Source organism: Trypanosoma grayi (assembly GCF_000691245.1).
Source record: "Trypanosoma grayi strain ANR4 Tgr_123_V1, whole genome shotgun sequence".
Lineage (NCBI taxonomy): Eukaryota > Euglenozoa > Kinetoplastea > Trypanosomatida > Trypanosomatidae > Trypanosoma > Trypanosoma grayi.
Window position 1 is genome coordinate 1 of NW_008825742.1, and position 23,969 is coordinate 23,969.

Here is a 23,969-nt window from a genome sequence, read left to right on the forward strand (position 1 = left end):
CCCCCCTCCAAAAAAAAAAAAGAAGGAGCTTCTCACAACAACATCGTCCATTTTTCAAAACACTAGCAAACGAGGTTGCAGTTACCCAAGCACCATCCGGCGCACTGTGCTTATTGGCGTTGGCTTCAGAGGTAAACGAATTGCCGAAACGATGTGAATACATTCAACTTGGGAACAAAGAATGTCCTTAATGAGTTGATCTTGCAAATTCGAGGAAAGTAACAATTTAGAGGTTCATGGGAAGAATGTTTCCCTTCTTTTACTTGGAAGTCTGCAATTAGCCAACAGCAGCGCGGACCAATAAATAAGAACCCCGTTAGCCATACTAGGCGCTAGGAGGCACCGGCACAAATGTTGTTGGCAGGTTTAGAAAAAAGACCAATGCAAGCCCCCCAAAACCAGGCCTACCCTATAGAGAGGTGGTGGTTAGATCTCGTCAGCAATTTGATAACCCTGGAAAACGACCAGGCCGCAGTACGACTGGTATGGGTAACAACCAGCTCGGGNGGGGGGGGGGCAAATCCCTGTGCCCCAACGGAAAGTTTTATACCACAACCAAAAGGCAATAAAGCCCTGATCATGGATTGGGGAGCTCTCCCCAAAAAGTTTAAAATTAATTCGAACGAAGGAAAGAGATATGTGGTTATCGATTGGGGAGGTGCGAAAAAGGTGTAAGCCGTAATCGACGGTGTGGTGCAAGGGGGCGGGCTAAGAAAACTATGAAGAAGAAACTTGGAAAAAAATTTCCGACTCTACAGCATGATGGCGCTTTCACTGAAAAGAATGGCCACTGGCCCCTGAGGCGGTAGCAGTGATGGAACGCGATCCCGACCCCCAACTTGTGACCCGGTTGGGAAAACACGCAGACTATTTAGAGTTTCCACGCAGCACAGACCACTTTATAGGGCATTGGGTCGCTCTCGTGAACAAGTCGACCCAGATGGCGGCACACATGTGGATGGCATTGCGTAATGGGTGGCGTTGCTGTGGGTTTTTCCAAAAAGAGAACAAGAACATGTCAGGCCGCTTTTTCAAGGGCAGAGCACTCTGCGACGCAGCTGCCACGCACCGGTGGCCATTAAGGAAGGTAAGCAAACGTTGCCTCTTCAACAGGTAGGCGTTGAGAATCTATCATTTGACTGGGTCATAATTCAACTCGATTTGAAGGTCCTGGTACTTTTTAATGGGCTATGGGAAACCATACGACAGCCCGCATTTTCGCGGAATGCGGCACGGGAACCCCCCTAGAGGGTATCAGAAGAAGGCGTGGAGATAGCGAAAAAGGCAGACATTATCAAAAAAAAATATATATATCGGTGTAACCCACTACAAGTTGGGTAGGGTCTTTTACTGTCGGAGGGGAAACCTTCGTGTCAAGGTGGTGTTTCAATGCCTGGCCGAAAGAAAAAAATGATCAAAAAGATTAAGAACACTCGGTTTCTATGCGGCATATCTTGCATTACCCGGGTGCAGTTTGTGATGAAACAGCCGTTATTTTTAGTACTAAGGCATTTTTTTTTAAGTTTGCTTACCAGTAGACGTGCGCACAAATTTCCGGGTCGTACAGAAAGTGGGGAGCTGGTGGAGTTTACGAGGCTTCCAATGGGGTATAACTTTAGCTCGGAAATATTGCATACTAACGCGAGAGCTCGGCTGGAGCCTCAGAAATCGCAAAACCGAGACATATACCACTGCGTCAGTTACCGATGCGCGTTTGGATAGATAATATTCGTATTAGTGGGCCTTGTGCGGCTTTAAGGCCGTGGGGTTGAGCTCTTGCACAAAGCAGGGGCCGGTGTGGCGCAACAGTGGGGGAACAGAAGTCGTTCAGAAAAGTCGTGAATTCTTTGCGGCGCGGTTCAATCACAAGGGAAGCCCCGCCCCACCCATCAATAAAATGATAAGGAAATAAGGGGCGCTACGCCCCCCAGGGGGTTTTGCTGGAGGAACTGAAAAGCATAATTTCACAGATGCTTTTTGCAGCCGGCGTGCTGGGGGGTTCCCTTTTCAGATGTTATTTCTTTTTTGAAAATGGTGCGGCTCAGATTGCCATAGCCTGGCTAGGGTTTGGCAAAAGGCCGAATGCGAGGCAGCCTTGCCACTTGCGCCTTCAGGGTTTGGCGTGGGGGAAGGGTGTTTGTGTTAGGGGGCATGGTCAAGGGGAGCTCCCGCCGATACCCCGGAACGTTTTCCGGTTTTGGCCGCTTTGGCTTCGGGCGCCGCCATGTGTGGGCGGGGCGCGTTCCCTTTCGGGGGGCCGGGGGCGCGATGGATGGCCTTTTGGTGGTGGGGTCGCGGCCCATCAGGGTTGCTGCCGTCGCAGGCTTGCTGGTGAGGTGGGGCTTCTCTTGCTTCTGGGGGCGGGCGGGGGGTTTGCGTTTTGTATTCGCATGTCCCTCTCTTTTTGCGTTTGGGGCGCTTTAATGGACTTGATGCGGTCGCGTCTATGAAATGTGGCTGGCACCTTGAAATGGGCTCGTTGTCGTTTGGTTGCCGGGGCTGGTGCGCGCCTCGTGTTGTAAGGGGGGCTTGTTTACCTTCCTCTAAAGGTGCCTCCCGAAAGAGGGTGTGTGTGTGTGTGTTGTTGTTGTTGTGGTGGGGGGCTCCAAACGACACAAAGGCGATGCCGGCGTTAAATGCCACATGCAGGTGTTTGAGTCGACTGTGGGGTGGCGTTTGGGTTTCGTCGTGTGCTTTTTACTTTGAGGGCTATGGGTGGGTTTTCTTGGGTGGGGTTTATGTGTGTATCTGCATAGCCCATAGTGGTGAGATGTGGTTGTGTGTGTGCTGCATCCTAAAATATCTATTAGGGTTGCTGTTAACATACTTCACAGAGACAGATGAACAGCTTTTTTAAATTCAAACCTGCTACTTGCTCTGGTATATATATATGTATATATATATATAGTGTGTGTGTGNGGGAGAGACATTTATATATGTAAAAAATATCTCTTCTATATTTTTTATTTTTGTTTCTGCTTTGTGTCTATTTTTACAAGGAGAAAGTAAAGAATACCAGACTGATACTATGCGTAATTTGCCGAGCAATGAGAGTAGCCGCAACGTTAGTTGTGCCTTTTCAGGACCTTTGTTTGCCACAACTTTTGATTTCACTGTTCTTTGGACCAAAGTGAACAGTGTATGCAATACTATTCTTGGCTGGGATACATCGTCGGATTTTCAAGGACAAAGAGCTATTCAACAGATTGTACGTGCATACACACTGGTGTACAGATTGGTTTCGGCTCGGTGCACAGAATGCCCCAAGTTGGTTCGTGGAACAGGTGCTCAAGAAGATGTCGTAGGCAATGGGGAGGAAGGAACACAGGCGCTTGTCGTTTTTTATCTTCTGCGTGAAACAATACGAAAGCGATTATCTTCCACCGTTGCTGAACATCTTAGGGCAGTTATGCTTGAACCACAACCAAATTTACTAAGGGCCTATGTTGCACACTGGAAAACCTTCATTGTCGCGGTAAATAACCTCAAGGTAGTATTTTCTTACCTTCATGGGCCTTGGCAGAAGTATGGGTTGCCTCCAGAGCATCCACTTTTACCAACTGGGACTGTCGCTCTCCTTCAATGGTCTGAGGTAGTTACGACTCGCGAAATCTGTGACGCTTTGTCAACTCAGATATTTGACTATGTTGATCTAGATAGAAGAAAAAAACTGGATGATGCCACAAGTGCTCTGTTACGAGAGGTATCGCAATCTCTAGGGATGCTGAATGATCAGCGACACACTTTATATGTATTGCTGATAGAGGAGCCGTATGTCGGGTTGCTATATAACCACACAAGAGAGAAAATTCCGCAGCTCAAATCAGAAGGGATAGTTGCATATGTGGAACGAGCTAATTCTATATTTGACATTGAGGCAGAGCGAGCCAATCGTCTTTTGAACAAGTCTTCACTTTCCGTTGTGATGCACCGACTTGCTGATGCTCTCATTAATGACGAACTCTCATACTTGAAAGAAATCATGCCAGATTGGATACTAACCAACAGTGCTGTGTGTTTGCGTCGGTTGTATCGTCTGATGTTGAAGAGTACATCTGGAATGACGGAGCTGAAGAATGCTTTTCAGAAATGTGTCTTTGAAAAAGGAACAGACGAAGTGAAAAGGAGGTGTGAGAAATGTATAAGATCCAATGGGAATATATACAAGGCCATTCTGGAGGCAGTCATTTCGGTTCATGCGTTCTTTGAAGAAGTGAAAACCGCATTTGATCAAAATGAAGGTCTTATGACAGCAATGTGTAGTGGACTTGCAAGCGTTCTTAGCGATACCGCCCACGCTAAGAACCCCAAAATGCTGGGACAGGAGCTGGCGCAACTTGCTGACACCGAGTTGAAATCCTGCGGAACAGAGGATCATTGTGAATATGTGGTAAAACAGATTGTTACCCTGTTTCAGCTTCTTCCACTGAAAAATCCATTCTTGGAGGCATACCCGAAGTACCTGTCTTCCAGGCTTTTGTTTGATGACTTTAAGGAAAAATATGAACGCCTTGCTATTTTGCATATATCACGGATAAAAGACTGTTCAAGCGATTTTGTACACAGGTGCGAGGTGATGTTGAGTGATGTAACGGAGAACAGTGTCGCATTGCGTGATATGTTTTATTCGAGCCGTATAGAGGGACAATCTTTCGCGAAGCGACTTTTCCATCCGATTATTATCAGAAGCTATACATGGCCAGATGCTCCCTGCTCTCTGCCTTTGCCAGTACCACCTTTTTTGACCCATTGGATGAGTGAGTTTCAAGCGTTTTTTGTAAACAGGCGTCCAAGACGTCACATTGTGTACAATCATCGACTTTCTCGTGGTGTGGTAAGGATGAGTTTTCCCAGGGGCTCACGATTAGCGAGTATTGATTTATATATAGGGCAGTCACAGCTTATTCTGACGGAGTGCTTCAATCGTCATGCAGAATGGTCTCTCTCTGGACTTGTGCAAGCAATGGAGGTAAAAAATCAGGATATCTGTTTGTGTGCTATTAATACGTTTGCAAGGGAAGGTATTCTTGAGGTTTATGGAGCGACCGGGTTGACTGCTCTTCCTTTGCGGACGTTGATTCCAAATCAGTACGTTCGCATTGGGTCCAAGCCAAATACGACTCTTAGAAGGCTGGAGCTATTTGCGTTTGAAGAGGAAGGGCATTCACAGATTGCATCAGGAGACAGTACAATGCTGTCAAAGCACCATGTGGATGCTGCTTATGATGCAATGGATAAAATGAAATCTTCCGCGATTCAAGCAATTGTTATCCGCATTTTTAAGTCCAATGGTGTTCTTTCGTTTACTGAACTTGTTGAAAAAGTCAGGGATGAGTCTCTTGCTAAGTTCACACCTTCTGTTCAGCAAATAAAGGTGGCATTGGAGTTCCTCATTGGTCGTGGCTTCGTGCGCAGAGACGATACAAGTGAAGGAATGTTTTCATATGTTTCATGAGCAGCTTGTAGATAGTGTTTCGGCTCCTATTTAGGGAAGAGGAGATTTTTTGTTACGCGTTTCAAACAGAAACAAAGTCTTTTTACGCCCTCTTTTTGCACGCGGTGATTTTTTGAACACCGTAACAACGAGTTAAATTCACGGTGAATCTGCATATGAAATCAGGTGAAAAGGTTTCTGCGCATATATCACATAGCAAGCTCGGGAAAATAGCGGGAGAAATGATTGCGATTTTTTTTTGTCTCACACTGAGTCCTTGGAAGCCATCGGGACTGCTTCCCTGAACTGGGGTGCGAATTGCACCACTACCAATGTGACTACATTGCTGAAGCTTGATTACATGGTTTGGAGTGAAATGACAGCTGGCGAAAGAGGATTCCAAACCGTACATTACATCAACACGAAAGAAAAATCGATCTTTCACAAAGGAAATTCGTGGCGACAGAAGGCTTCATGACAGGTGCTGGGACTGAAAGTTCTTCTTCTAGAGGGGATATTTCAGCTTTCTGTTTCTTTGGTGAAATATCGTGAATTGCCTAAATGTTTTTTTTTTCATTTTCTCTCTCTTCATAGAGCAACCAGCTGTGATGCTCAGGTTTTAAAGCAGTTTCCACAAATAGTGTGATCGGCGCTCACGGGTATGTTGCGCCGATTGAAGAGACATAATCGGTTAAGTTTTTAGAGATGGGGACATGGGTGATATCAATCAGGCGCGGTTTAAGTGGCACCATCCATTTATTTTATTGGCCACTAGTTTGGATTCGGTAGGCCCCTTTTTCATACGGTAGACCTATTCAAGATTATGTCTGACTTCTTGATGTGAGGATACTGTTAGAGTGCGTGCGTATGATGATCACACATTCGAAGGACGTGAGATAATACAACATGACAGTGATCCGTACTTACCCTCTCTGGCATATAGCGGGAGGATCCTGCGTCTTCTAACCCGGACGATGACCTGATTAAGCGAATAATGGTTCGCAAAAATACGTGGTACCGTGTGGTGAAATGAGGCTATCTGCTACAACATAACACTGATCTTTTCCTAGACATATGGCACGCATGACTTTCGTTTGCTTTCTTTAAACTGTCGCAGTCGGAGTCACAATATGCAAGGGATTTTTAGACGTGTTGTTTCTGAATGTGTAGATGTAGCTACCAAGTTACACATGTGCCTTCGTGACAAAATACGAGAGGGCGGAACCAAAACAGTTTTTTTTTTTTACTTATTTTGTTGTTGTGCCTTTCTGCTTCAGGTGTGCTTCTGTTTCGCCACAATGGCTCATATATAGATTTTTGTTGTGAATCCTTAAGGCGCCGCAGCTGGGCTTATCAGCTTTCTTTTTGCTTTAATCTTTCTCTGTCAGTGCGACTGAACCTATCTCCCAGTCCCCTGGTGACTGCTGTCTGTTTACTTCTGTGGAGTGCGAAAACACATGGAAACTTATCCATTGCCTTTTGGTAGTATCCGTTAACAAAGAAAACACTTTTCGTGCTTACGTAAGGTGCCTTTTTTCTATCTGTGGTAACTGTTCTCTATCTTATCGATGACACAACGATTTATGGGATTTGGTGAGAAACTGGAACTTGACTTTGGATTGTTCACACGCTGTTTGGATGAGACCATTTTTGCGAAAGCTGTTTGCATCTTGTTATCCATTACCTATAACAACAAAGAAGGAACATAAAAGGGGCAGTGACGCGGTTCACGCGATACAGTCATGACACAGCTTCCTTCCGCGACGATCAAGCTGGTGGAGATGCCGAAGGACATGGAGAACTACGCTATTCATTGTGCACAGGATGGCTTCTCGAAACTGTACACAGAGAAAGAGGTGGCATCTCACATTAAAAAGGAGTTTGACAATAAGTACGGTCCAACGTGGAATTGCTTTGTTGGACGTAATTTTGGAAGCTACGTCACACACGAGGCAAATAATTACGTCTATTTCTACATGGGGCAAATGGGTGTGCTCCTGTTCAAGTCGTCATAAAAGCTGTGACCGTGATCTGTGTGACAGATGGACATAGTCCCCACCTCTGTTTCTGCGAGGGCGTCGCATTTGCATGTGGTGGAGTTTGATTTCTCTCAATCTCGTCCATCTGGCGTGGTGCGCGACTCTTCTGAGTCTTATGGACATCTCTGGAGAAATGTATATGTCAATTAGAAGGCGTACACCGTTTGTGTGCAGTGTGCATGTGCATGTCTCCTGCCATAATTGCAAGATAATCAGTGTTTCCCTTGATTTCTATTCTGTTTTGTTTTACAAAGAACGTACCTTTCTCACTCTTCTAGTCTCAATCTTGTATAGTTAGTTGCACTTTTAACGTTGAGGAATTGTGGAAGAGTATATGGCAGAGGAGGCTAAAGCGATTTCTGCTTTCCATCAGAGATGGATAGTAGACACACTCAAGGAACGTGGGGACAGTTGCACCTATGAGGAGCTAGTCAAGGTAGGAGAAGAAAAGCAATGTGATACTTTAGGAGCCATGCTTCGTGTGCTGAAGGGTCGAAAGATTGTTGCTTATGATGAGCCATTCTTAATGTATCCTATGCACAAAGATCATGTGGTGAATCTGATAGGCGACCTGATCTGATGACGGCAAATCGGAATGTGACCTAAATGTTCTTATTACTCATTGCAACCGGAAGCCTGTTTATTGATTCCCTCAATCGTACTGCTTGGAATAGGTTTGGTACTTCTTTATTTGTTTTTTTTTTCAAAGTTTTCAATGTGCTTATCTTCCTCCTATTGATTTATATTTCTTTTTACCGAATGACGGGGATGAATACTTGTGGTGTTGGTAATGGCGATAAGAATGCTGACATTGGTGAGAAATCCGGCGCTTATACCCATCTAATCTTTTCTACGGAGACGAAAGACAAAGTGCAAAAACCTCTCATAATGCTTAACCGCCACCGGGAGGTACAGCAGGCTACCATTGAATGGTTTCACAACCACCAGCGACGGGACCTGCCTTGGCGAAAATATCCTTCTCTTACTTCTAGTGTAGGCGGTGTTGCAACAGGAGGAGTAGCTTCGTGGGCGCCAGACCCTTATTACGTGTGGGTTTCGGAGGTTATGTCGCAACAGACACAGATGGATACTGTCATTCCCTATTTCAAGAAGTGGGTGCATCTGTTTCCTACAGTGGCCGCTTTGGCGGAAGCCTCTGAGGAGTCTGTCAAGGCAGCATGGGCTGGCATGGGCTATTATCGCCGTGCGCTGCTTTTAAAGAAGGGTGCTGAGTACGTGACGCATCGCTTCGGTGGGAATCTACCCGGAACGGCAGCCCAACTACGAGAGATACCGGGCATCGGACCCTACACAGCCGCCGCTGTTGCATCTATCTGTTTCGGAGAAAACGTTGTCTCTGTGGATGGAAACGTAGTGCGAGTGCTGAGTCGGTTGCGATGCGAAAGAGACTTTGACCCCAAAGTGGCGAAAAACATCAAAGCAGTGATGCAGTGGGGACAGGAAATAATGGAAGATGCGCCTTCTGAGGAGCCAGGAGCCTTCAACCAAGGCTTGATGGAAATCGGCGCGAGGGTCTGCAAGCCAGCCGGTCGGCCGGTTTGTGGTGAGTGCCCACTGCAGAGGTTTTGTAGAGCCTACGCTGCGAGAGAGCGTGGTGAGATCGATGCCATTGAGGGGGTTATCCCGCTGAGGGCTTCCACAGTGAAGAAGAAGAAGCAGACTGTTCTTTGCGTAGTGCACGAGTTCTGTCACGTTGAAAACGGTGAGACGCCGTTATCTCGGCGCTTTGTAGTCTTTCAGCGTCCTGAGAACGGGTTGTTAGGTGGGATGCTGGAGTTTCCTTCTGCAATCTGTGGTACCTCCTGCGATGCCGCACCTAAAGAGAAGGAAGAGAAAGAACAAAAGGAGAATAATGCTGATGATGACGATGAGAAAACTATCGTGAAATTGAAAGAACAGTTGAGTGCCGGGCACAAGGCCGTAGCGTCTGTAGGCTCTATTCGGCATATTTTTTCCCATATTGACATGGGGGTTCTTGTTTACCATGCGGCGTGGTGTGGCACCACGCCGCATCATGGAGGGGATACTACAGGCCTTAAAGTAGAAAAAGATAAAAGTAGCTGGGCGGTTGAGCAGGAGGTGTGCGGCTTGCTGGCTGAAAGGCTTGGCGTTGCCTCGTCGCGTATTTTTGTGAAGACAGAGGAGGAGATCAAGGGCTCCGCCGCCAGCCGTCTGCTGCTTAAGATTTTCCAAACGTTGCCGCTACCAGTTGGAGAAAGGGCTGTAACGGTGACACCAGTTCGCAAGCGCTTAAGAGGCAAGATGTGACACATCGCAATTACATCGGTCTGTCTGGAAGAAGAGCTGATCACTGTAAAAAGAAGAAAAAAAAAGACCTAAGAACTGTGTGACAATACCAGCACGAAATGGGTTTGAGGTGGTGGAAATCCGTGTACCTCACATCTTTCATGTTGTATGTGTTTTTGTTGTTGATTAATTTTTATTTACGCGCTTTAGTCGTTCTGACAAGTGGTGAGTTGGCAATGCAGGGATGGTACCAGTTCGGCTATGATGGCTTCCCGTCTGGTGAGGCGAGGCGGCAATTCTATCGCCAGCGCGACGACCCTTGCGACAGCGAGGAGGAGCGCGAGGCGTACGACGGCAATGACCGACCAGTGTACTACTACCCTATGCACGAGAGCGAGGAAGCTTCCTCTGTGGAGAGGGATGATGTGGAGGAGCTGTCGTCACTCCCACCCGCGTCTCCGTCCCCTCTTCACGTATCGGCGTGGGAGACCTGCCCTGGACGCTGTGGAAGTGCTATCGTGCCGTTGTGTAAGCATAACTGCTGCTGCGAGAATGACAATACTAACAACAGTGAGACGGAGGGTGATGTCTACTATTTGCTGCACGGAGGTGCGGTGGTGGTGGCTGGGCAAGTGACGAATTCTTCAGAAGTGCTGCGCGTGAAGGCGTATGTAAACCGTGTTGCTGTCCACGATTCTTTGTCGGCTGTGGCGCTGGATGCGTCTCTTGCGGCGGCAATCCGCTTTACCGGTGAAGATCCTTTTGTAGCAGCCGAGTTAGATGGTATGGCGGACATTGCGATAACCCCACCGCGGCGGTTTGGACACGCTGCCGTAGCAATTCCAATCTCGGAAGCCGCTGCTGCTGCGATGCTCTCACCAGAGAATCGTACAACCTGCGAGCTGCATTTTTCCTTGATTATTGGTGGCGCCTTCAGCGATCAGGTTCCCAAGAATTTGCACGACGTGCGTATAAGAGGTTCGGTGATGTGCGAGCCTTGGTTATGCATAACGGTGCTCCGTCGCCACGAAAATACGAAGGTCAAGGGGATTGCTTGTAGTGCCGCTCATTCTGCTCCGGGATCTCGCACGGAATTAACAGCGGCACACTGGACGTTGCATTGCCCTCTTACTGGATTGGCCCCATTCACGGCTACACCGCGTGTGTTTGCCACATTAACCGCCTGGCCCATTGTAGAAAGAGAGACCATAACAGCATCATATGCGTATTTAGGCGGTAGTATGAATGGATGGGACCCTTTGCCACTTTTTGGACTATGGTTGCTTCACGTGGACGTGACAAACTGGAAAGTCTCCATTACACTGCTTGAAACTTTGGGGGAGGAGCCACCGCCACGTTTCGGGCATTCCGCTGTTGTGGTTGAATCAGAGGAGCTATACGTGTTTGGTGGGATCGGGGCGCGGCGAACGTATCTGAATGATCTTGTGGTACTTAACTGTGCTACAAGGGTCTGGAGAGAGGTTTTTGTACCATCTGTCTTTTCAATGCCGCCACGCGCTTTCCACAGCAGTCTGCTGTTGCCACATTTCACGGCGATTCTCATTATTGGGGGTGAAGCTGGAGGCTGCCACGAACCAAGTGTGTGGATATACAGTGTTGACCGTGGCAATTGGCGCCTAATGACATTCCCTCTGCTCGACTGCCCCTTTTCACTTCTATCAGCAAAAGGGGAACTTGTACCAGGGAATCGCGTTATTGGTGCCGCTCAGCTGTTGTGTGAGCAGGAACGATCAAATGCAGAGAGAAGAAATGGTTCGAGTGATGCCCAGTTACGGCACATTGTTAACCAGCCCCGTGGGAGTTACACATCTCCATCGCATAATCCACCACCTTACTCGAAGAGTGGCTTCAACTCTTCTTTACCTGCTGTTGCATCTGGGGAAACTACTGGGACACCGCTGAGTACATACTACTTCGCCGCCATGCATGGATCTCTGCTGCACGCGCTGTCCATGGATGGTGGGGTGCTGGTCGTGGGTGGCACGAAGTCACCGTGTGTAATGTCTCTTAGTTGGCTTCCAGCGCGGGATTACTCGCTGAAGGAGAGCGCAGCAATGTGGATCTGCATGCATCGATCACATCCTTTCTCCGAGAGGAGACGGGGCCCACAATCTCGAAACGAAATGAGCATGTCGCGTGCTCCGATGGGCTACAAGGGGAACGCACCACCAGTAGCAAAGACGCCAAATGAGCGTGCCAATCTGGTGGAGCGCTCGCTCGCGGAGTACCAACTCGACCAGTGGAGGCGCAGTGCTCAGAAGCGACTGCGTGATCAGTGATAAAAGGGCGAAAAAAGTGACTTGCACTGATAGCGTTAACGAAAGTGCCATTGAACCTTCCTGATGCTTAATTTTTTTTTTTTTGCGTGTGTTCGTAGTTCTCGTCCTCTGTTTCCTAACTCTTTTTCTCTCTGAGTCTTACGATTAGCTGCTGCAACTGTTCCCGTTTGCGTCCACTAAAGCAACGAAGCAGAACAAACAAACAAAAAGGAATTTGGCCATGCAGTGGCTGAGCCAGTTGGAAGGGTTTAAGAACCTCCGTTCTAGCGTTTGTGATTGGATCACCACATCCATGACGATAGTGTGGTATCGGGAGGCGTTGCTGCAGTGTCCGATGAATGCGACTGTGTTGGACGTCGGCATTGGCACTGCTACTGGTCTGTTAGCCAACCGTGATATTATTCGAAGCAAAAAGCTCATGCTGACTGGGGTCGAGCACGATGAAGATTATGTACAGGCCGCACAGAACAACATTAACTGGTACGAGTTGAACGATCAGGTCAACGTGGTACATTCCAGCATACTTGACTATATGGGTTCCCAGTTTGACGTTATTTTTTTCTCCGGTAGCTTTATGATTATGCCTAACAAGGTGAAGGTGCTTAAGTACTGCTGTCGCATGTTGCGCGGCTTCGGTACGAACGGCTCCTTAGCAGTTGAAAACGAGAAGAAAAATGGAGTGATTTTGTTCACACAGACTTTTGAACAACCAACCTTGTTAGGGCTCTATGTGTCGCCGCTTGTAAAATGCTTTCTAAAGTTACTTACAACTATCGATTTCGGTCAAGTCACATACGAACACGCCTTTGCCTCGGTCTTGAAGGAGGCGGGGATGAGGGTCGTCTCGATGTGGGCAATCAAGGAGTCATACTTCCGCAAACAGGTGGTAGTCATCGCCAAGCCTGAAAATTGAGATGTATGGCAGTGTGAAAAGAGACATCTAAATACCATGACGTAGGCCCCCCCAAAAAGCTCACTATGAACATTTTGTAAGAGGCGTCCCTTTGGAGTTTGTGAATTTCACCAAGAAAACTTTTGTCTTGCTTTGTGTTTCCCACATACACATGCTTCGGTTTGTTATTGCGTTCTGTGCTATCCTTTTCGTTCATCACCCACTTTTCCTACGCTGTATATCTATCTATCTCCCCTTTTTTCTTTCTATTTCCTTTCGAGTGTAGAGGAAGCAAAGTATAGATGATGTCCGGCGATCCCAGCGTTGGTAAGAGCCGCTGGTCCCAAGGTGAAGATGGTGAGGAGGCACTAGAGATCCGTATCCCCATCACGCTGCCGCAGTCTGTGCGGCCGAAGGACCTCACGGTGGAGGTTAAAGACCTCGCGGTACTGTGTGTTCGGCACCGCGACACCGGGATCCTGCAGTGGCGTCTCTTTGACTCGGTCGCGGCGGAGGTGGAGTGGCGCGTGGAGGATGAAGGCATGCTGCTCGTAGTGGAGCTGATCAAGAAGAGCCCTTCAGTGTGGCCGTGCCTACTCGACCTGCCAATGCGCCTCGACAACGAGCTGTTTGTCACGGACGACATGCTCGACGCGCTCTTCCGCGAGCAGCACCCTTCCCTCCCAGCGACTGATGCGGATGCGCCGAAGGAGAGCGGCGACGAGGAGGACCTCGAAAAGCTCCTGGAGGAGGCAGCGGAGGAGGTTGTCGGCGCGGCGTCAAGGAATAACGACAAGGAGTTCATCCAGGCAGAGCTGGAAAACTACAAAACCGAAGAGGAGGAGATACGGAAGAAGCTACTCGAGGTGACGAATGAGTTGGAGGCCAGCACCAGCGACGAGGCGAGGAAGCAGGCGCAAAACCAGAAGGCAATTCTGGACGAGATGCTGCGGCTGCACAACGTGCTTCTGGAGAAACGCAGGGCACCGACAACTCTTGCACTTTTCCTTGAAATCGAGCAGCTTGACATTCGCAAGGCGCGTGTCAACGTGGGTGAGCTCTCGGAGGAAGAGGCAGAGGCGTATGCCACTGAGGAGGAGCGCGCCATGACGGCCCATGAGCTCATGACAACGGGACTTAAGCATTTAGGTGAGCAGGAGGTGCAACCCGCTCTTCACTTTCTTCGCCTCGCCGCTATCCATCACAACCACGAGCAAAGCGTTCTCGTCCTGTATAGCATCTACGCCCAGCTTGGGTCCCCACGGGGACCTTACCTTCTTCTAAAGCGTGCGCTGAATGATGATGATTTCAGTGCCAGCGCCAATCTCAAGGTTGGTGAGCTGTTTGATGCTGGCGCTCGCCATTTCCTTCCGATGTTTCCTGCAGCACTGTACTTTTATCAGCGTGCTGCGCGGGCAGGAAGTGTCCATGCAATGTTGGCTATTGCGCAGATGTATCTCCGCGGCTGCACAACGTCCACGATGCTGTCTTCCGAGCAAATGGAGGGGCTGAAGAGCATTGGAAAATACCATGCATGGATTCAACAGGCCGTTGATCGTGGATGTGGCTCTGCCTACTTTGTGAAGGGCTGTATGTACCTCAAGGGCGAGCATGGCTGCGGCAAATCGTATAAGATGGCGAAGGAGCTCTTGGATATGGCGTCATCGTCGCAGCCAGACGTTGCACGACGCGCTCCGCAGGTGTACATTATGCTGGAGAAGCTTCGGCAGGAGGAGGAAGGTGGGCTGGAGCCAAAGGTAATTGCGTCACCCTTAACACTCGCAAAGACGAAGGGGTCCAATACCTACGATAAGGCCAACACCGGCAACGAGGACGAGATCACCGGAGACAACAATGGAGACGACAATGTGCAGTCAAGCGCCTCCATGGTGCGGCTGAACAATATGAGCAGCAAAGGCGCTGGTCTCGGGTCTACCGTTGCGCGCCCGAAAAAAATGATGGGTCGTTCCTCCAACACGAGAGCCTTTTGGGAAAAGGCAGTCACGAGTGGCTTGACAGTCTACAGTCTTTACACCATTTTGTTCCCACTGCGCGTTCTGATCCTTCCACACATTTACACGCTGCTTGGGGGTGTGGTGGAGCGTATCCCGTGGCTGAGCGCCGGCCCGCCACCCATGCAGTTTTAAAGCGCAAATTATCCAAAAAAAACCCTACGGTGCAGACGACCTGCTTCTCATCAGACTACAGGAAGTCGTTTATGGGGTCTTATGGATGGTTTTTTTTTTTCCTCACATCGCCGCAGGGCCCCGGAGCCCGCTGTTATCTAGCGTCAGCTTCTTTCGTGGCTGCGCGAGAATTACTTGCAACACTGCAACAATAATGTGGAGGGCCGAATGCAAGATCGCAACAACAAAAAAGAGCTCAAACTCATGAAGAAAAAAAGAGATGGAAAGCGAGAAAGAGAAAGAGAGAGAGAGAGAAAGAGAGAGAGAGAGAGAGCAAGAAGCCCCCCCAAAAAAAACGTCAGGGAAAGGAATGAGACAAGAAGCAAGAACAAATATAGTATGCGATCATTAAAGGAAAATGGTAAATGCTGTTTAAGAGTCGAAGTGAGGTGATTGAAGAGGGAAACAGAAATATATAGGGAGATATGCGGAGGGAAGGCGAGTGGCTGGATTGCGTGAGAGTGGGGCGCGGGGACTGCGACTCGTTCATGGTGGTGGATTTCACTAGAACCGCGAACATAAAGATGCTGTGGGAATGCCACAACTTGCAATTTTCCGATTGTTTTGCCTTCCCGTCGCCCCCTTCCTTCCCCTTCCCTTTTGTACGCATGCTGTGCGAAGCGGACTACGGAACCTTCTCTCTTTGTGGTGCGAGCTACACGTCCTCTTCCTACTTCTCTAGGCTCCGCCTTTCTCATCAGCTTACGCACGTAAGGGAATATTCCCTGAATACACGTAGTCTAGGAGTCCGCCGCTATGCGTCGTTTCTGCGTCATGGTGGGTGCATCCATGCAGATGGAGTTGCTGAAATACGGACGCCGCTGGGAGGCCACTTTCAGCAACAACAACCCATCATCAGCATCCACATCGTCAACAGCAGCAACAGCAACAACTCAAGGCGAGGGCGCCAGGACATCGGCGTCCGCCACATCTTCAACGGCGTCCATGAGCAATGCACAAAACGTCATGGAGACGGCCTCGGAAGCTCGACGGGAGATTCACGAGTTGTGGATGGCAACTGCTTCGGCGGCGTCAGATGCGGAGCAGCGTGTGNCGCGTGTTGCTGCGCTGATGGCGAAGTACAAGCTGGATCCTGCGACTCCGCGCGAGGAGGATGTGAGTCGTGGCCTTGGTGACGCTTTTGATCGCTTGCTGTTGCTCTGCGTGCCGCTCGGTGCCGCCGCCGCGAAAAGCACCGACGACTTGGAGCGACTTATGCACCTCGCGGGGCGCAACAACAGGGAGCTGTCAGTGCGCACAATTCAGCATCTCTTCGCCCGCACCGACTCCTTCACGGAGGCGCTTGCTGTCTTCTACGCGATGCGGCGCTGCCATGTGGCGATGAACATGGAGGCGTACTACGCCATGTTGTACTCGCTGCAGCGGCTCGAGGAGGAGGGCTGGGCACAGCGCTTCCGCGAGGAGTGTGAAGAACAAGGGGAGCTGTCGGAGCAGGCGATGGACTTTGTACTCAAGGGTATCAACAACGCTCTTCTGCCAGAAAACAAGCCGTGGCTCGGCCGCGTCATGTTTGGCGACAGGGACGAACCGGCGCAGCGACGCGAGGCGCACGATTACGATGAGCTCAGCGCGACGTGGACGAAGCGCTATAGGGATGGCGGTGTCTCCATTCCGTCACCGTAAAGGGTGGGGGTGGAGAGGTGGGGAGACCGATGGAACACAATGACGACGACGACGAAAAGAACAACAAGAAAACATCTGTTTTTTTTCCTCCAACCTCCATGGCCGGCTTTCATGCCTGCTTTTATTATTATTATATATATATATATATATATTATTTATTCCCATTCTTTCTCACACCCTCACACTAGTTTTGGTTTTGTTCAGGAGCCATGGTGGTCCTGATGTCGCTCCGTAACATTGCGTACACCATGTACGGTGTCTACCAGCGGCACCAGGTGCTGCGTGCCAATCCAAAGGCGGTCATTGAACCCTTCAAGAAGCATCGTGCATTTGTTTACGCCGGGCTTCGGATGGCTGATATGTTTGGTCACATTAACAACGCCAGATATCTTGAGATTTTTGAACTTGCCCGCTGGCACCACGCCGGATACGCTGGGCTGGCGACGACGCTTCGGGAAGCGAATGCAAGCTTCGTGGTAGCCTCCGCCAATGTACAATACGTGCGGGAGATGCCGCCGTGCCGGCGGTACCTCGTGACGGTGCAGCTGCTGCAGTTCGAGGGCACTGACGCTACTGCTGCTGGTGGTGGTGCTGCGCGCTCACCAGCTACAAGCGGTGGGGACGCCCCGCCGCGCGACGGACGCATGGTGATCATGCAGGAGATATGGAGCGCCGACGAGAAAACACTCTACGCGGGAGTGCTGCTGCGCGCTGCACTTGTAGGCGACGCGCGCTCGCCCCTTGCGCTGCCGTCGTCAGGGAAGCAACGCAGCAGATACGCGCCGCTGAGCTGTAGTGGTGTTTTCGCAACGGCAACGGGCCCTGCCGCGGCGAGAGCGGCGGCAGAAGAGAATACGCAAGACTTCTACACCCGTCTCGGTTTTACACGATGCCAGGAGGGCACAAAGGGCGAGTCGTGGATCGACATCACGAGGGACGTGGAAAAGGAGTGGCGCTCGAAGCTCCGCAGCGTAAAGTTTCCTTGAGGAAACTTTCTTGCTTCTTTCATTTTTGCTTGAATTATCCGTTTTGATCTCTGTATGCTTTTTTTTTTCAGCTGTTTCTCCGTTGCAGCTGCTTGCGGTTGCAGTGGCTCCCCGCGAACCGTGAAGGTATCCGCAGCGAGCGGTGCTAGTGAGGGTGTGGAGCGCTGTGTTTAGGTGTGTGTGTGTGTGTGCGTGTCTCTGCGGGTGTGAAAGATCTTGCTCTCGATTGCGCTAAGGACGGAATTGTGATGTGCGTGATGCTGTTTCCTTTCCCGTTTCCCATGCGTAAGAGACATATGCGGAGAAGGTTTTACCCGGCGCCGCCAGAGGAGGGTGACCTCCTCGTCACTTTTCCCAAACCGATGCGAACGAACCGAAAGACCTTCATGCTTGCCGTGCTGCTGCTCCTGCTCTCGTTGTGCGCTTTCGTGCTCTGCATCCCACATGGGGCGATAGACAAAAACATGCCGAGAGAAATTGGGGACGATGATGATAACGCTCCCACGAAAATCACGCTGCTTTTGCCCACGGTTATGGATGCGGAGAAAACACTCCGGGAGTGGCTCAATCCTTCAGCAGCGCTCTCTGATGTGGTGTGTGCAGGGGTTGAAGCCCAGTCTGGTCCGTATCAGGTGAGCGTCGTTGTGGTGCAGATGGAAAGACTGGACACGGATGCGACAAACAGAATTGGGAGGGCTATGCCGGCATTGGTAAAAGAATTTCCCGAGAGACAGTTGTCGGAAGGAGGCGGGATTCTCGATATTGCAGCTGAGGGGTCATGGCACGCGTGGCGTTTCACTGATACCGTCTCTACGGAGCAGAGTTGTGTGCGTGAGGTCGCTCTCGTTGCTGTGTCCACAGAACCTCACGCTTCTCTTGGCGGCTACGACGCACTCGATAGGTATGTGAAGGTCGGCCTCTCAGCTCTTCCGTACCACACAGAGTACTTTTTGATTATTGCAGACTTCTTGCTACCCGTCGTGTTGGCGGAGAATTTGCGATACAAAGAACGGTTTGGGCATCACGGTTTCATGCAGCGACTCTTGTCGGTCAGGCGTCACAACAAAGGACGTGTGGCGGCTGTGCAGTGCACCATTCTTGCGCGCCGTTCTGCTTCGAAAGGTGCAGATGGCACGCACGGTGAGGAAGCAGCAGCAGCAGCAGCAGCCGGTGCTGATACAGAGGCATGGAATTCTTTCTCTGCGGGGGTGCCGGTGACTCCACTCTTTCTCCACCTTGATGAGCACGAGCGCAACAGCACACATCTCTCCGGATATGTAGCTTTGGACAAGGGCGCCTTCGTGGGCTACGGCACCAACTGGAATAGCAGTGTCAGAGGCCAGTTTTTCACACGTCGACTCAATGGTTACAGCGCACTAGATGAGCGAGTGCGGCTCTTGGAGGAGCCTATCGACGCAGTGTCGCCCTTCTGCAGCTTGTGGCATCGAGGGGCTTTCGATGCGGTGGGTGGATTCGCGCCGTCAGTGCGGCAGTACTCGTCGGCCATGCCTGGGACAAGGGGATGGTCACTGGTGCGGGAGACACCACCTCCTGATGATCCGGAAAACGACCATTTCATAGTGAAATGGTGGCGGTTAGAAAACAATTTTCCCACACTCTGGCCGGACGTCCTTCAGGCGGATGATTTTGCCGGATGGGAGCTCTCCTTTAGACTGCAGTTGGCTTTCCCTGAATGGCAGCTGTGGAGCAGCACAGCGATGGCCGTTGCGTGGACAACCCCAATGCAACTTGTGGCCAGACACTGGGGGATACAACCGCCAATTCGTGTCATTCCTCAAACCGTAGATCAGCAGGTCCTTAGTTACTATGCGCCTTCTTTCGTGATGACAGGGGATTTTGCGCGAGAGTGGGGGGCCTTTGCAGGAAGACTGTTCCGAAATCGTTTGAGTGTACAGCAATCACAACCACTGAACAATTCTACATCTGAGACAGAGTACCGCAAGGCTCCGCTTATTGAATTGCGCGTCTTGTCCAACTATGGAGTTGTACGCTGCTCTGGGATGATGATTGAAGGAATGCATTATATTGTGCCACTACAACGGCGTGTGATGGTTTCCTTCTGGGGATTCCGCTCGCTCTGGTGCCCAGGTTCACCACAGGGTGCAATGGATGCGCTCTATCGCACACAGATGGGGGTCAACCGCTGGGGATATCTTGGGGCGTGGCGCCAGCAGCAGCAGCAGCAGCAGCCACAAGAAGAGCTTAAAGAGATGCGAGAGCCTCCTGTCGGCACAAGCATTGAGACCGCAACGCACACACTAACAGACAAGAGTCCGGTCGTGCGCATTACCTTCCTGCACAACTCCCCAAGGTATGTTGACTCCTTGGGTAATAAGGAATACACATCAGACTATGGGGTGGCTCGCATCCTCACTGAAACCTCAAGGTTGCGTGCCTACGAGGCTAAAAACATTAACTTGTATGTCGATGAGCTTTGGGTGACATGTAACTTTTTCAAGGAGATTTATAAACGTTCGGGTGTGCGTGAAGAACTGATATATGTGGTGCCAGAGTCCCTTGATCCGTATCTGATCAACCCCGATCTTTATGCACCCTTCGATGATCTCCCAGAGCTGGCATTGCTGAAGATTGACAGCAAATGGACAAAATACTGGACAAATAGGCCACATGAGGTTAGAACGACTAACATGAAGCGCCGGTATCGCTTCCTTAGCATCTTCAAGTGGGAGATGCGAAAAGGCTGGGATGTGCTACTATCGTCTTACTGGAAAGCCTTTGGCCCCGGTACCCCTTTGCATGAAAATGTGAGCCTCTACATTAAGCTCAGTTTTGTCACGAACCATTCAGATGGCCAGAGAATAAACAATATTGAACAGAAACTCACTCAATGGGCCACAGATGTTGCCCGGTTGCCTAATTTTACGTCAATGAGGCAGTTTCCGCATCTTGTCATCATCTACAACCCCACCCTGCGAAATGAGGACGTATACCGATTGTACCGCAGCGCTGACGCTTTTGTACTGCCGACGCGTGGGGAGGGGTGGGGTATGCCGGCGATGGAGGCGATGTCGATGGGTCTGCCGGTGCTCACCACCAACTGGGGCGGTTCCACCGCCTTTGCAACACGTGAGAACTCTTTCCTTATTCCAGTGGACGGTCTCGAGGACGTTGTTGAGGACGTTACATACGGTCACATGAAGGGACGTAAGTGGGCTCTCCCGAGCATTGACGGGACTGCAAAGCTGATGGTGTACGTCGCCACACACCCGGAGCACGCACGGGCGGTCGGGCGACGTGCACGCCAGGACATTGTGAGCACATACTCAGAGGAGGCCGTCGCTGACATGATCAGCGAACGCCTCCGCGACATTGCGCTCAAAGTGGGCCGACGGTGGAATGTGCGTTGGCCATGGGGTAAGATGGTGCTATGATGAAAAAAAGGGGTTGTCGTGTGTGTGTGTATGTAGGCGGTAGAGGTGGTGAGAGAGAAAATCACACTGCTATTCCTGACAAATCGTTTATTTTTAATTTTTTTTTTGTATTTCCTCACCGAGAAGTAAACAACACGATACGAACAAGAAAAAAAAATATCGGCCTACCACAACGTCCGGTAAGGGAGTTCCACGTTGCTGTTCTACCCATGTAGTATTAACGTGACTATGATATATATATATTCTGTTGACCTGAAAGCATCAACGCCAACAATAATGATGGCACTCAGGTACATGGAAGATAGAGAGAGTACTGGTCGATAGTGAATTTTCCACTCCACTTACTTACTGCGTCTTTCTTTTCTGTTTGTTGTTATTATTCTTGTTTTTTTTTTGTAAAAAAAAACCGTGTTGCTTCTGGCGCAACGGCAGTGCTCTGCAGCCAAGGAGGTGGGGTACCGGGTGGCGTGTGAGGCGTGTGCCCGGGCACAGCAGGGGCTGCATTTGTCCTCACAACAGGAGGAAAGAGGGTCCACACAACAGGGTGGCATGTCGGCATCAAATGCCACGACTGAAAAGGCGTACACACACGTGCTGCAGCTCGAAAATGATGCTTTGCGCCGTCAAGTGCAGCAGGCGCATCTGGAGGTAGAGCGGCTAGCACAGATTATCTTATATAAGCCGAAAAATACTCGACGAGGCGACCCTGGTGCTGATGCGGCGCACGTTGCACGCCTCGAGCGACGCTGCGAGCAATTGGCCAGCCGTCTTGTCTGCCTCGTGCGGGACCGGCAACTGTCGGAGTGCGCAGAGATTCATTTTCTCTTGCGAACACAGGAGGAGGAGCGTCGGTTTCTGCGCGATGCGCTTGTAAAACTACTGAAGAAGTGTAAAGGATACACCCCTGGGGAAAATGAGGAGTGGCAGATGGACGACGGCATTCACCCAGGTACCCTGAGCGCGTTGATAATCAGGGTGGCCGACTGCATGCAGAGCGATGAGGCGCAATGGAAGCTAGAGCAGGCGGAGCGCCTCGTGGCGATCGATCAGACCACAAACTTTATCGTAGACATACAACAGGCGGTTGAAAGGGCAGCACGGTTAGTGTACAACTGTCATTTTGATCCTTCACACGTCGCGTCTAGAGAGCGACTGCAGACGTGGAGGAATTTACACAACAACAACAACAACAACGCCGCGAAGAAGACACATGCAATCATGTGCAATACTTCTGATCGTCCTCCGCTTTACTCGCTGCAGTCACAGAGAAGTGGCATTCAGACGACACAAAGCTGTTATGGCGATGCGAATAATTATATAGAGTTAATGTCTTCTTCCTCGTGCGATGTGGATGCGGTAGAAGCAGCAGCAGCAGCAGCAGCAGGTATGGGCCAGCGCCAGGGTGGCCTATTGGAGGCGTGCGACGTGCTGCGTGCTTGCCACCGCGCGCTGGAGGATGTGCGTCGCCTTCTTGGTGGTGCGGCATCCACGCGCGCCACTGCACAAACGAATGGAATGAGTAGTGTAGAACAGCTGTTGGCGGGGTTTCAGCGTGACTTGCAAGAATTGATGCGGAGCTGCGCAACAAGCCGTGAGACGTTGGCGCGGCGGCTGTCAACGGAGATTGAAGCTCATCGACAAACCGTGCAAAAGTATGAGGCGCGCCTGAAACTGGTAGAGAGGGAGCTGGTTGATGTCGTCACTGGGGCTCCTCAGACCTCCCAGTTGCAGCCGCAAGTTCCCCTGGGGACAAACATCGCGGGTACCCTCTTTCCACGAGGGTGCTCTGACAAGGAGACGGAGATGTATATTCCTTCTGCTGGCAGTGGTCGCCGCTTCCAGCCTGCGGTGGACACGCCACCACCTACGTCGGGAAATCTGCCGTCTTTGTACGGCGAAACCGTCCGGCGTGAATCCAAACCAGAGAGGATTGTGGCGCCACCACATGGGGGCAATCAGGCGATGCGGCGAATTGGAGGCAGCGATTGGCGAAGGGAACAGGGCGACAACCCTTATGTATCTGCCGCTGATGCTGCTGCTTTTGTTATTGATGGCATTGGCGCCAGTAAGGGTGCTGCTTCTTCACCTGAGTGGGTGAAGAAAAAACGGTTTGTGCCCCACCCACCAAATACCCTTGACACATGGAGTGAGAGTTTGGACGAATCGACATATGAAGGGTCGGTGGCGCACTCACCGCCGCCACCAAGCCACCGGCGCGGCAGCCCGCGAGCCAACAGGGCGGGATACCTGAAGGCTGATTCTCCTCGAAGTCAGACGGCACCACCACCGCGCCGCAGAGTCTTCAGTCCGTCTGTCTACTGATGGCCACGGGGGCGAGGTGAGAGAGTGTAATATATATATATATATATATATTACAGTGGGAAAGATGGTTGACGGCATTTCCGAGCCATGGCGATTGTAGATGCACTCCTTTCCCCCTTTACGTATGTGTCTCTCACTTAATTGGGATTGGTGTCTCTTCGGTGACCCATTTCACTTTCCACATTATTGTCTCTGGTTGATTTGGCTACACCTATCTTTTCGTTGACTTTTGATTGCTGACAAGATCGCGTGGGCGATGCGGAACGCGTTGTGCTGATACAAGCAACTAGGAAACCGCCTGGCAGTGCCCTCTAATAACGCTACTTCACCGCCTGCTACGCCTAATGGCGGGTTCGTACAATTACCACGCCGTCGCACTGCATCTGGGGAGCAGTCGTAGCAGAGAGCGGCGCGGCATCTTCTTGCTCAGCCGCAGGAGCTAAACAAGGCGAAGCCTGCGCATCTCGCGGGGTTGCTTCGCCTCT

The 23,969-nt window shown here is 50.5% G+C and overlaps 14 protein-coding genes across 14 annotated transcripts; all 14 read left to right on the plus strand.

The window, feature by feature from the left end:
- Positions 1-814: 814 nt before the first annotated feature.
- On the plus strand, positions 815-1,117 carry DQ04_01231000 (hypothetical protein; the record flags this gene model as incomplete). Its single annotated transcript, XM_009310412.1, has 1 exon — positions 815-1,117. One exon carries the CDS (start codon positions 815-817, stop codon positions 1,115-1,117), a length of 303 nt encoding a protein of 100 aa, XP_009308687.1.
- Positions 1,118-1,410: 293 nt separating this feature from the next.
- DQ04_01231010 (hypothetical protein) lies at positions 1,411-1,722 on the plus strand (the record flags this gene model as incomplete). Its single annotated transcript, XM_009310413.1, has 1 exon — positions 1,411-1,722. One exon carries the CDS (start codon positions 1,411-1,413, stop codon positions 1,720-1,722), a length of 312 nt encoding a protein of 103 aa, XP_009308688.1.
- A 248-nt stretch (positions 1,723-1,970) lies between these two features.
- DQ04_01231020 (hypothetical protein) lies at positions 1,971-2,450 on the plus strand (the record flags this gene model as incomplete). The annotated part of the gene is made up of 1 exon (XM_009310414.1): positions 1,971-2,450. One exon carries the CDS (start codon positions 1,971-1,973, stop codon positions 2,448-2,450), a length of 480 nt encoding a protein of 159 aa, XP_009308689.1.
- Positions 2,451-3,409: 959 nt separating this feature from the next.
- Positions 3,410-5,455, plus strand: DQ04_01231030 (putative cullin 2; the record flags this gene model as incomplete). Its single annotated transcript, XM_009310415.1, has 1 exon — positions 3,410-5,455. The coding sequence occupies one exon, from the start codon at positions 3,410-3,412 to the stop codon at positions 5,453-5,455; it is 2,046 nt and encodes a 681-aa protein (XP_009308690.1).
- A 1,721-nt stretch (positions 5,456-7,176) lies between these two features.
- Positions 7,177-7,449, plus strand: DQ04_01231040 (dynein light chain lc6, flagellar outer arm; the record flags this gene model as incomplete). The annotated part of the gene is made up of 1 exon (XM_009310416.1): positions 7,177-7,449. The coding sequence occupies one exon, from the start codon at positions 7,177-7,179 to the stop codon at positions 7,447-7,449; it is 273 nt and encodes a 90-aa protein (XP_009308691.1).
- Positions 7,450-7,807: 358 nt separating this feature from the next.
- DQ04_01231050 (hypothetical protein) lies at positions 7,808-8,053 on the plus strand (the record flags this gene model as incomplete). Its single annotated transcript, XM_009310417.1, has 1 exon — positions 7,808-8,053. The coding sequence occupies one exon, from the start codon at positions 7,808-7,810 to the stop codon at positions 8,051-8,053; it is 246 nt and encodes an 81-aa protein (XP_009308692.1).
- A 308-nt stretch (positions 8,054-8,361) lies between these two features.
- On the plus strand, positions 8,362-9,762 carry DQ04_01231060 (A/G-specific adenine glycosylase; the record flags this gene model as incomplete). Its single annotated transcript, XM_009310418.1, has 1 exon — positions 8,362-9,762. The coding sequence occupies one exon, from the start codon at positions 8,362-8,364 to the stop codon at positions 9,760-9,762; it is 1,401 nt and encodes a 466-aa protein (XP_009308693.1).
- Positions 9,763-9,977: 215 nt separating this feature from the next.
- Positions 9,978-12,041, plus strand: DQ04_01231070 (hypothetical protein; the record flags this gene model as incomplete). The annotated part of the gene is made up of 1 exon (XM_009310419.1): positions 9,978-12,041. One exon carries the CDS (start codon positions 9,978-9,980, stop codon positions 12,039-12,041), a length of 2,064 nt encoding a protein of 687 aa, XP_009308694.1.
- A 220-nt stretch (positions 12,042-12,261) lies between these two features.
- Positions 12,262-12,954, plus strand: DQ04_01231080 (type 11 methyltransferase; the record flags this gene model as incomplete). The annotated part of the gene is made up of 1 exon (XM_009310420.1): positions 12,262-12,954. One exon carries the CDS (start codon positions 12,262-12,264, stop codon positions 12,952-12,954), a length of 693 nt encoding a protein of 230 aa, XP_009308695.1.
- Positions 12,955-13,235: 281 nt separating this feature from the next.
- DQ04_01231090 (hypothetical protein) lies at positions 13,236-15,080 on the plus strand (the record flags this gene model as incomplete). The annotated part of the gene is made up of 1 exon (XM_009310421.1): positions 13,236-15,080. The coding sequence occupies one exon, from the start codon at positions 13,236-13,238 to the stop codon at positions 15,078-15,080; it is 1,845 nt and encodes a 614-aa protein (XP_009308696.1).
- Positions 15,081-15,875: 795 nt separating this feature from the next.
- DQ04_01231100 (hypothetical protein) lies at positions 15,876-16,763 on the plus strand (the record flags this gene model as incomplete). The annotated part of the gene is made up of 1 exon (XM_009310422.1): positions 15,876-16,763. One exon carries the CDS (start codon positions 15,876-15,878, stop codon positions 16,761-16,763), a length of 888 nt encoding a protein of 295 aa, XP_009308697.1.
- A 209-nt stretch (positions 16,764-16,972) lies between these two features.
- DQ04_01231110 (hypothetical protein) lies at positions 16,973-17,749 on the plus strand (the record flags this gene model as incomplete). Its single annotated transcript, XM_009310423.1, has 1 exon — positions 16,973-17,749. The coding sequence occupies one exon, from the start codon at positions 16,973-16,975 to the stop codon at positions 17,747-17,749; it is 777 nt and encodes a 258-aa protein (XP_009308698.1).
- Positions 17,750-18,045: 296 nt separating this feature from the next.
- On the plus strand, positions 18,046-21,162 carry DQ04_01231120 (mannosyltransferase-like protein; the record flags this gene model as incomplete). Its single annotated transcript, XM_009310424.1, has 1 exon — positions 18,046-21,162. One exon carries the CDS (start codon positions 18,046-18,048, stop codon positions 21,160-21,162), a length of 3,117 nt encoding a protein of 1,038 aa, XP_009308699.1.
- A 549-nt stretch (positions 21,163-21,711) lies between these two features.
- DQ04_01231130 (hypothetical protein) lies at positions 21,712-23,484 on the plus strand (the record flags this gene model as incomplete). The annotated part of the gene is made up of 1 exon (XM_009310425.1): positions 21,712-23,484. The coding sequence occupies one exon, from the start codon at positions 21,712-21,714 to the stop codon at positions 23,482-23,484; it is 1,773 nt and encodes a 590-aa protein (XP_009308700.1).
- Between the last annotated feature and the right edge of the window lie 485 nt (positions 23,485-23,969).